We start from the raw sequence: 11574 nt of genomic DNA, 5'->3' as shown, positions 1-11574 counted from the left end.
TGTGAGAGAGAGAGAGGAAGACATATATAGGTATGATTTCAAGTGATCCGTTTTGCATAAAATTCCCACATATAGACATACAGACATAATATAGAACGTCACGCAAGTGGGCGTAGGGATAGTTTGAGCCACACCTCTTATCACCACAGTGATAGGAAACCAATATGAATGCAAAAAAAAATCTATGATAAAACACGATCAGACGGTGTACATTATAAATGGTGGACTGGACAAGTAAAAGCTTAATTTCACTACACAATCCTGTGTGAACCTGTCTGTGAATCACGCCTTATTTTCTGATGACTAGTGATAACAATTAACTATTAAATATCATTTGTTGTCGAACTCCGCCTGGAGTCCTTCTAGAGTCACTGCTGATTCAAAGCTCGGGTAAAGAAGAAGGTTGAGCACGAGATCATGGGTGCTTACTGGTTTCTATTTGTTATCTAAGGGCAATTCGTTATGTAAACTATGAAACTCAACAATTTATTGGAAAAAATTCAAGGAATATGGAAGAAACAAACAAATAGTTTAACCTCACTGGGATTCGATACAATTGACGATTCGTTTTCAGATGGTCATCAATTCGCCTTTTTAATCTTTCATAACCACATCGATCTTCAGGGATTGCTGAGGTCTGCAAAGTAAAGATTAAATGTGAAATATAGTTAAAAACAGGAATTACAAATGTAATACAAATAGTGGGAATTAGAAATTTGCACTTTCAATGCAAGTCAAATTACTATTACAAACATGATAATCCAACTGATCTACCATGATGAATGACGAGAAATGTGGAAGGAATAACAAACGTTTTTCAACGAAATCATTAATATTTCTTAATATGCAATTGTAACCGCTTTAAGGGTACGAATTTGATAGAAATCAGACTGAGAGTCACTGGAGTATTGTAGGGACGACCCCCGGTGAACTCAAGGAAGTTCAGAAAGGGCCAAAGACACTCCATCTAATTATCTTTTGGAAGAACGTTTCAGAATCTTGACGTGTATCTTCTCGATTAGATAAATGCCAAAGGCCACTGAACGCGAATTGAATGACTGTAATGATGATTTCGTTTTTACTGAAAACTATAAATACCTGAGTGTTGCATCATACTTGACACTGTTTGGAATAAGATTCCTTCACACTAGTATTCTGTCTTTCAACTTGCGACTTAAGGGTTTTAAGCGTTTGAGTGCTCAAGTTGTACGCGGTGTAGCCAGAAAAATATAGGTTCTAGATATAACAGATATAAACAAACTTTACAAACATTAATTTCAACTTAATATCAATGTAATCGATCATTGGTCTGAATACTTGTTAAAAAAATAATCAAATCATTTAAGTTGAATGATGAAACTTTCTTATCTATAACGTAGTAATTAGATTTGAGATAACTGTATATGTATGACCTAAAACACACGCAGCTTACTTGTTTAGTGAACTTATGCTAATGACAAACTAAGGTCAACCATACAAACATCATAAATCTATATTATGAACAAATTTTGAATTCTCTGATATAACTTCTGTCCATTTTAATCGTTGGAATTAATGTTGGACTACATAGATTATTTATTCAGTATTCAATATTAATAAAAAGAAATAAACTGAAAATTTTATTGCCTTGATTAATAGTGAATTATTTACACTTACCTGTAAAGATGGAATAATTCTAGGCGGTGGAGGTGACGGTAAAGCACCAATGTATACACCAGTACCAGTCTGTATTAGGGGGAATCGATAAATGAAAACGGGAACATAATAGATAACAGGATATATATATATATATATATATATATATATATATATATATATATATATATATATATGCTAAGTATTATATTTTAGAATAATGAAAACGAACTGCATGAACCAGTGGAATTGCTTGATAAAAGAGAGCAAGTGATGAAACACTATTCCTGGATTCTACTACCAACAATCCATTTATAATTGATGAAACTTAAAGTAAAACTGACAATATAGAAACAGTATGTCTAAGTTGTACATATGCCAAAAAAGACTGATTAGTATTCGTTTCTGGATATCAACAAAGGGATAATTCAGATTATTACCAATATGATACAATCAATAATTAGTAGTAATTTACATTTAAATTCAGCTATTCAATAGCATTGAGTAATGTAAACAAAACAGGACATTTTGATTTATGCTATAGCTTAATTTAATTGTGGACTATTCACTGTTAAAAGAAGTTGACCTGAAATAAATTTGTTCATAAGTAAAATAAAAGTTTATTTCTGAATGAAAAAGTCTGATGAAATGATAAGTAAACATGTTTATCATTTGCTTAAACATATATTGTGGAGATTTGAATACAATAAGATCATTTTTAAAGTAGACAAACTATAGCCTTGCTAAAGAGAGACATTTAAGGATTGATGATGAGTTTGACAAGCGAGAGACTCGTTGGTTCTACAAAATACATTGCTTATGGTTTGATAATATATGCTGTACTGATCACCGAAATAAATATTGTCGAGTAGTATGTGTATGAGGGGGAGGGGTACTTAGATTAAGAATGCCTACATAAAAGCCATTCAGCTTGAAACCTTTTGTATCTGTGATATAAATCAAGGAAGTGTTGGGTCGGCTTCCGGAGAACTTCAACGGAGCCTCCAGAGGCCCAAAAAGGAGCCGAAGGGTCCCAGCCAATCAGAGTGTGATGGAACGTTCGAGAATTCCAGCGTAGCGTGCTACCATTGGTCGGTAGCATAATATGACGTTAACGGATTGGCTGAAATAAGATGTTGATTTAACAGACGACAACATCTATAAATACCCTTGATTTTCTGTACTAAAAGGAACCTTGGAATAAAGTGTTTTTCTCTCATACTCGTGTCTTCTCTCTGGAGTTCAAGTCGCGGTGTAGTTCTAGTCTGCGGGTTACGGGAATAGCTTAGGAATCGTATATAGCGTTCAACCTACACGACTTATCAGGAAGTTGATGTATGGTGACGGGTTCCATTCAATTGATTGTTCAACAATGGGCCGTAATGTTGCGTTTAGGTTGGAACATGACCGATCCCCAACAATATACAAACAGATTATATATATAATATTCATCATTGACTTACAGCGATAGCAGCAATCATATATTCTCCAATAGCTATACGATATCTCAATCCAAACAAACCATTCATATTACGTAACTATATTAGATAAAAATATATGCATAATATGTCGATGATTAGATAATAAGAAAATTTACCCTCAATTTCTGCATTAAACGATAATGTAGTTCATAATCAATGAAAGGGAGAATCTATAAATTTATGGAAAAAAAGATAAGTGAAGTGAATATGTGGAAGTTAACCAAATGAAATTAAACAAGCAAACAAAAAAGAAGAAAAAAAACACAGACAAAACTAACCTCACTTAATTCACTTGCTGCCACTTCACCTTTAGTATCTTTCTTCGTTCGACAAACTCTAAAGAAAATAATAACACCCAGTTTATTTAGTATTATATGCTTGATTACAGCAATGAATGTGTAGGACAAAAATATGCCCAGTTCTCATTTTATAAGCATTTACTTTGTGAATATTCAAAGCTATTTGTCTACAAACTTTTGTTAAACAGTAATTAACTGTCATTTACATTAATTTGTAACTCTATGATCAGTATTGCTCTCATTACGTCGTTTTTCATGTTTAAATATGTGATATATGAATTCTATAGAAAATATCTGTCATTTCTTCAAAGATTCGAGGAGGAGACGGAGAAAAATATACAAAGCATCGTGGTGATACGGTTTGAGTTTTTAAGCGATTAGATTTGAGATTGGTTGTAAACAATTAATGATGAAGGCGCATGAATGCACGCTGTTGGTAGACATAACTAGTGAATTGAAAAACGAAAATTTTGGGAATAAATGAATGTTTGGAAAATTGGTGGCCCAGAATTTTAAACAGTCTACCTTTGTAATAATAATAATAATAATAATAATAATAATAATAATAATAATAATAATAATAATAATAATAATGGTTATTGAAGCATTTAACTATTCTGAACTAATCAGTAAATGATTCTTGATGAATAGTTGGGTTTACTAGCTAAGTTTATAAAGGGAAAAATTAACCAGATCTTCAAATTTAGTGGGATGACTGTTCTATGGATAGATTAATGACTATCCGTTAGAGAGTTATGAACAATCAATAACTTGGGACATGTGCACCCAATGAAATTCAAATGTAAAATTATAATAATGACATCGAGCAATGGTTTTAAGAAGTGTATTTGAAAGGTATGAAGTAATCTTGAAACATAGGATCCCGATGAAGATGTCGAATACATGGGCTTTTTATATTAATACAAATGGTTTTTGAATTGTATCACTTGACGAATTCAATCATAGAATACGATGAGATATAGGGTTCTATCAGTTCAAGATGACACGAAGATTGAGTTTTTGTCGTATCTCATCCATTTTAATTAAAAATCTTGATTTAATATTTTTATCAATCAGTAATACAACATTGGTAAATTTTAAATAAAATCTCTGGGAGAATAAAATATTGCATGAAGTTGGAATTAAGGTTATATAATATTGCCAGGTACAGATTGGTGTACTCAGATTGAAGCCATATTTCAAATATGAGGGCTAGTGATACTACCCAGTTTGTCAAACCGACGTAGGGAAAGTCCAGTTCGAATATGTGACTAAATGTATATTTTAACATTTAATGGCTTACGATTATTTATAAATGCTTTCAGTAATATGTATTATTTAATAGACAATGTTTTGGTTAGTAGAGAAATAAATAACGTTGATGGATCAGAACAATTAATTTATACATTTGAAATGATTTTTAAACATGAAGTACCATTGAAAGTTAAGAAGCACTAAAACAGCTATTTTATATTAGTTTGAAACTATAGATCAGCGCATATCCGTGAAAAAATGTACAAAAGATTGAGCTCAATTAAACTTTCGGGTATTTCGAGGTGAGCTCAATACCTTAGTATCACGAAATCGAAAATGAATAGTCTATATATTTATCAAGATAAAATAGGTTGGGAACGATTTCATTTCTTATATAGATAAACTCTGTCAGGTACAGTTTCTTATCACATATTCTGGAAAGTTAGTCAATAGTAAGGACATAACTGCTATTAATCGTGCACGGTATATGTAGAAATCTTTAAGTTTCTTAGTCAGAATCATGAACTGATCTTGATTAAACAATCACTTGGGATCAAAAAGTAATGGATAACTGCTTCAACCTAGTGTGACTCCTTAGTAGTAGGCATCCACGACTTTACTAGAGGTCGAACAAAGGAAAAAGACTAACCCTTAACCATTGGAGCCATTGGGTGAAGATCCAATGGTTTGCATTTATAAATCCAATGACTTCGTGATATTGTGCATTGGTAGGTATATGTATCAAACCCAATATGGCTAAAATACACTTGGAACGGTTTATAGCTAGAACTCCGGGAATCAGACACTTGATTATCATAATAAAAGTAGAGGGTTTTGGATAGATTGTTTAATTTGAAATTAACTTTGTTCATGAGTTGACATTAATTTGATGTTTCAATGAATTTCCCTAGCTAAAGCTAGTAGATTTATAAATATAGTGCATATCACTCATTTATTTAACGTTTAAATACTCATAAACCAATAGACTGAAATTTGGTTTGGACCCATCTATGTGATATTTATGCATAGTGTACTTAGACCAAACGACTGATCCTTTGAATGTTTGGCACGTCTATTTAACTCTTGATTAGCCATCTGATACTAAGCGTAAATTTACTTCACTTCTGTGAGTTAACCTGTTGTTTTGTCTTCATATTTCTGAGGCGCTTGAATATGAGGCTTGATTTTGTGAGCAAACATTAGTCAAGTGACCAAACGACCTTAATCATACTATATATATAAATACATTTGTAACAGGTGGTTAGGATTTGTAGCTTGCAATAAGATGACTGTGGTGAAATTGCTTTTTAGCCAGGTTATTTAAATTTGATACCTTTCATAATCTTTGCAAAAAAACATCATGAACGTAAACATAAAGGAAATGGGACATTAACTGTCTCTGTAGAAGAGACTGACAGCTTAAACCACGTTACTTTAATTATAACAGATATTAATTAACATTATAAGTAAACTTTGAATATGAAGGATAATAAATGTGTTCTCATGTTCGAAGAATGTACTGACATCTTTCAGTTTAAATATATTTTTCATAGACTAACCGTGCTTGTACTACGGCTGGATTACCAATGATTACTAGTTCTGGAGGAAAGTCTGATGAAGAGAATAATAAATCCGGAACATTAGCGGCTTTACATATAGCACATCGTGACGACGTAACAGGAGAAGTAAATCGATTAGGATTTGCATCGGATGTTGATGGCAGATGACATATGTGACAATTAGGTCTAGTTCATGAAAGAAATTTAAGAAATAAACATTAAAAAAATGAAATATTCAATTAAAAAGTCAATACGAGATTGAGTACAAATGGTAGGAAGTAAATTTAATCAGTGGTTTGTACACATTCAGCAATAACTGTGAATGCATATTGTAATGACAAGTTAATTTGTGTTGACTTTTACTAGCTATACAGTCTCCACAGTGACAAAAAGAGGTTAGATATTCTGTTATGTAGCAATATCGGCAGTTGATATGAGTAGAAATTTCAAATAAATGCACTTGAGGGACCAGAGAGAAGCTCAGGTCTCTACAGTCACTGAAAATTTGGACATTAGCCTAACTACGGGAGAAGTATTATTAGCATCTATTATGAACGATGTATCATAAGGTCTCAAACAACTATGCATGAGGATGTGATAGAGTAAAAAATACTAGTCAAGTAAGGATAACCATTTGTAGTGTCGGTTACTATGTTAGGCCCACATAACTTATTCTAGCTTCTGGACAGTCCAATTCACCCATTCTTCTCAAGCTACATTTCGACCATGTTGATTGCTCACTTATCAACCTTGACTGTTTTTATATGAGCGTATATGTGTACACTATTTATCCTATTCATCACATGTCTGTAACTTATTTTTGTGTGACTGTAAATATTAAAAACGCTTGGTTAAAGGAAAGGGAGTCGGCTCACACGCCTTCTCCAATCTACTTTGCTCTATCCTTTTCGTTTCGTCTTCCTGATTGCCTGTTCAAATCAATAATGAGTGCATGAAATATACATATCTAAAATCCATTCTTGTATTTGGCTTATTAAATTCAGTTATTCACCAACGCGGATTAAGTCCATAATTGTATACGAGGATTGGCGCCATGTATATCTCAATAGCGATCGGAAACGACCAAACTGGAGTCAAATATACGGGTCACTAAACATTATCTAGCAGAACCATGTTATAAACTAACCATCTCTCAGCATTCTTTAAACAGTAGATTCCTCGTAAAGAGAACCTTATAATAGCTATTGTTTTGAGTAAGTTCTCTAGAATAGTTTAGTTTTGTATCAATCCTGAGAACAGGTTAGTGAACCCCTAACACGTAATCAGATGTCTTCCCAAGAAAGTTGTTTAGCCACTTTTAAGTACACAAAATTGATAAACCACTTTGAAGTGAGCACAAACCAAAGTGACTCAGCTATAAGCCGTCACATTTATAAATCTTCTTCGTGTTGATAGAAAATATCTTTGCTGTAATTAGAGGGACATCTTTAACTGACTGAACATGTATCCAGAAAATTTTTAGTAAAGTTTAATCCTCTGAGTTGGGTGGTTTAGTCGTAAAGTTTTCATCATCCATCTGGACAACATTAGCAACAGAAACATTTAAAATCCACTTGAGCAACAGGTCATCTTCATCACCTGGGAAAATCAACACATTTTGACGTACTAACTGTAAGTCTGTCAGGCGATGTAAATATAAAGAAAAGAGACTATAGTGGCCATTAGTGTTCAATTATATATCAAACCTGATTTGATTTGACCTGAAAACCACTATCAACAAAAATCACTGTCACCTTTTCAAATATTATTGCGAATAAATTTCAGTTAAACTATAGTGCAGGAAGATAGCAATATTCATGGCCAGGAAACGTTTTGCGGCAATGTGGATAAATATAATGCAGAAATAAAGTAAATTACTGACATATACAGGTATGGTGTATGCTAGTTATGCCTGTCGACATAAGTAGTATGTAACAACAATCGGGAGTGGAAAGCATGGCAGCAGAAGGCTATGAAGGTCGACTCGAAGAAAACAGAAACGGAATTAGGAAGGAATTGTGAATCGGAAGAACAATACAGAATGTGAAGGGGAAATTATGGAAATTTGCAAATGAAGTATTTAATGCATGTATAATCACTTCTCTATACTCAGCGCCCAATTTTTGACAAACTATTCGTTCTAATCTTGACGAATATTCATATAAAAAATATATTTAGTGCATGGTTCGCATATTTTGCCAACATACTCTGTAATTTCATAATAACTTACAATGGCTGTCCCCACCTGTGTTCTTGTACATAACATAGGTCCTGGTAGGCCGAGTAAGTTTCAGACATATTGTATGCGATGGTAAAGAACCATGATTACCTGAAGACTATTGATCAGAGTATCCAAACTACAGTACAACTAAATAAGGATACACTGTGAATAGACTTATTAAAGAACAAATGCAACAGTGGAATATGTGTCAACACTAATTGGTCTTGTCAACAGTAGAAAATTTATTTAGTTCAGTCAAATCTGCGTTATGCACATGATATTCATTATTAGTTGGTTGATCTATTTGGTAGACTTTAATCATATGAAATATTACCATCAAGTTATAAAAGCGATGCTGAACAAAAGCCCATCATTAAACAATCTTAAGAAAAATTCAGTAAAGTGCTCGACTGAGTAAATTTTAAACAAAAAGATTAGAAGACAACTGTCTAGTGAATATGATCACTTAACTAACTTTACGAATGAAACTTGGTCGATATATTGATTAGTAGATATCATACTTTTCTAGTTCCTTATTCCTGATAGAATTCTACTGATCAGTATATAATATGACCACTAGTATTAGCTAACATTATATTCACAATTTGGAACCAATTAGTAAGAAACACTAAACTGTGCTAGTTGTTACTTACCAGAAAGACGTACTAACAATCTTAAAGAAACTAACGCTCACACCACTAAGTGTGGTTGGACTAGACACTAACAAATGTCTCCGACTACGTGACAACAAAACACCTGACAGATGAAACTGTAAAAGAGTACAGTGGAGTTTAATAAGAACTTAAAAGGTACAGTGAAACACAATAAGAGCGAGTGCATATTAGCATCGAAATACCGAAATCTAAACTGGATCACTATGATAGTAAAGTAAATGATGTGCATCAATTGTTCGCTTTGTATATTGATCACACTGATGGACTTCAGTTAGTTTAAAACAATGAAAGATGTGACATAGGTATTCATCAGTTTGATTTGCTAGATTTACATCAACAAGATGAGACTCAAAGAAATTAAAGTAATCGCAGAATTAACGATAGTAGAAACTAAATAGTTTAAAAATAAAATTAAAGACATGTGAAGACATTAGTGAATAATAAATACCGTATTTTACGGTAACATATCAACGGTTAACTTTTTTATAACAAACACAATATTAGGAATGCCAACCTACTACCTACCTCGACGAGTGATGTTGTCCAGTCTAAGAGTAGGCTAAAAGCAAGCTTGAGACATCCAAACTAATAAATGGCATCGCCCCACGAAGCGATTGACAATCGGACTGAGCCATGCAGATGGGTGTAGACTATTTGGTTGGGGTCCGCGTGATTATCGTAAGTAATGGTTATATATTTTGAGTGACATAACTCAGAATCAATTGCAATGGACTAAGTGCATTCACACTTGTCTTCCCTTAGATTCATAGTCACGTAATCTTTTTATTAATTTATCTATGCATAATCGCTTCTGCTACTACTATTATTATTACAGATACTGTTACTACCTTTACTGTTCTGGAACTCAGCTTGGTAGATTCATCATTCGGTGCTAATGAGATGATGCAACTTGAATCAATGCATATATGTGAAGGGTTTTAGGTTGCCTGTGACGGACTGACAAAAGCAACAAAACCAATGTCTAATGTTCCACCATAAAGTTTTTTATAATTGGACTTATTGATTATTTACTGGCTATAAACTTCTAAAATGTTTAACAGTAAACAAAATGATGTACTTTAATTGTAGGTCAGATATTACATTCATGTGACCGAAATAACAGACTATTATTTATGGTAAGTCATAATTTTGATGGAGTTTTGTTCTCTGAGCTGGATGGTTTGGTCGTGGAGCTTTCATCGTTCTTCTGAACGACATCATCAGCACAAACTTCAGATAGAAGTGAAGTGTTCGAATTTTTCCATATGTGTTTCACAGCTTGTTCTGTGCACCTCGATGTTGATTGGTTCTTGTTGACCTTAAATTTATCATTGTTTACTTCTTTGTTTTGGTTGTGTCTCCCATTGGTTTGATTTTTGTTCCCATATTTATGCATGGTTTTCCTGATTGGTTGATAAATTGGATTGATTTCAATATGTTTGTTGATTGCTGATTGACCTGAGTGCCAGGCTTCTAGAAATTCTCTGGTGTTTTTGGAGTTTCCTCTGTCTAAGATTTCTACATTTTCCCAATCGAATGAGTGTCCGTAGTTATCCACGTGTATTGAAATAAGTGAAGAAATATCATGGCGTTTGACTGCTAATTGATGTTCATGTAGGCGTAGGTGGAGGGGACGTCCGCTTTGTCCGATGTAGTGTTTGTCGCAGTTGGTACAGTTTATTTTGTAGATAATGTTTGATTTGTTCTCCTTTGTTATTTCATCTTTTGGTTTGCATAAGATTGATTGTAGTGATTTTGTTGGTTTGTGTGCCACACCTATCCCGAAGGTTTTCAGCAGTCTCGTTGCAGTTTCTGATATTCCTTGTATGTACGGTAGGGTGATCCTTTTACTGATTTTTGTGCCTGACTTGGGTTGTGATGCTGTGTGCCGTTGGTGCTTTTTGATAAAGTTGATTGGGTAGCCGTTCTTTTGAAATATGTCCTTCAGGTATTTCTCTTCATTTCTTCGTGCTGCCAGTGTGTCCTCGCCCTCTTGAACAATGTGTGTACGCAGTTGATTTTGTGAGCCCTTGGGTTGTTGCTGTTGTAGTTGAGAATTTGATCTGTATGGGTTGGTTTCCTATATACTTGAGTTTCCAGTTTTCCTGTATCAGTTCTAGTGATCAATATATCCAAAAATGCTAGTTGGTTGTTTGACTCCTGTTCCATTGTGAACTTGATGTCATTGAAAACGTTGTTGATCAGTTTGTATGTGTTTTCCAGTTCATCCTTTTTGACGATGACGAAGGTGTCGTCTACGTAGCGAATCCAAATTTTTGGCTTGATCACTGGTAATATCGTGGCTTCTAGTCTTTGCATCACTGCTTCTGCGATCAGTCCTGATGGTAAGTCATAAGCAATGTAGAATCCGATATATATATTTGCAGTGGATCAAGTGGACACAACGTATCGACGCGGTGAGATCGAATTATCAAAATAAATCACAGAGTA

General features: G+C 33.7%; 1 protein-coding gene across 3 annotated transcripts in view; it reads right to left on the bottom strand.

The window, feature by feature from the left end:
• C2CD5_1 (C2 domain-containing protein 5) overlaps positions 1-11574 on the bottom strand; it is a 60186-nt gene that overhangs the window by 20138 nt on the left and 28474 nt on the right. For all 3 annotated transcript variants that reach the window (XM_051214178.1, XM_051214177.1, XM_051214179.1), the window contains exons 13-18: positions 6229-6414; positions 3395-3452; positions 3233-3286; positions 3099-3173; positions 1657-1725; positions 542-637 (exon numbers count right to left, since the gene is read on the bottom strand). In XM_051214178.1, coding sequence (XP_051067331.1) covers positions 542-637; positions 1657-1725; positions 3099-3173; positions 3233-3286; positions 3395-3452; positions 6229-6414 — 538 coding nt within the window. The remainder of the gene's footprint in view (positions 1-541; positions 638-1656; positions 1726-3098; positions 3174-3232; positions 3287-3394; positions 3453-6228; positions 6415-11574) is intronic.

This window comes from Schistosoma haematobium, chromosome 2 (genome assembly GCF_000699445.3).
Source record: "Schistosoma haematobium chromosome 2, whole genome shotgun sequence".
In the NCBI taxonomy this organism is placed as follows: Eukaryota; Metazoa; Platyhelminthes; class Trematoda; order Strigeidida; family Schistosomatidae; genus Schistosoma; species Schistosoma haematobium.
Note: the sequence above shows the minus strand (reverse complement) of the source record. Positions and strands in the feature narration are given on the sequence as shown.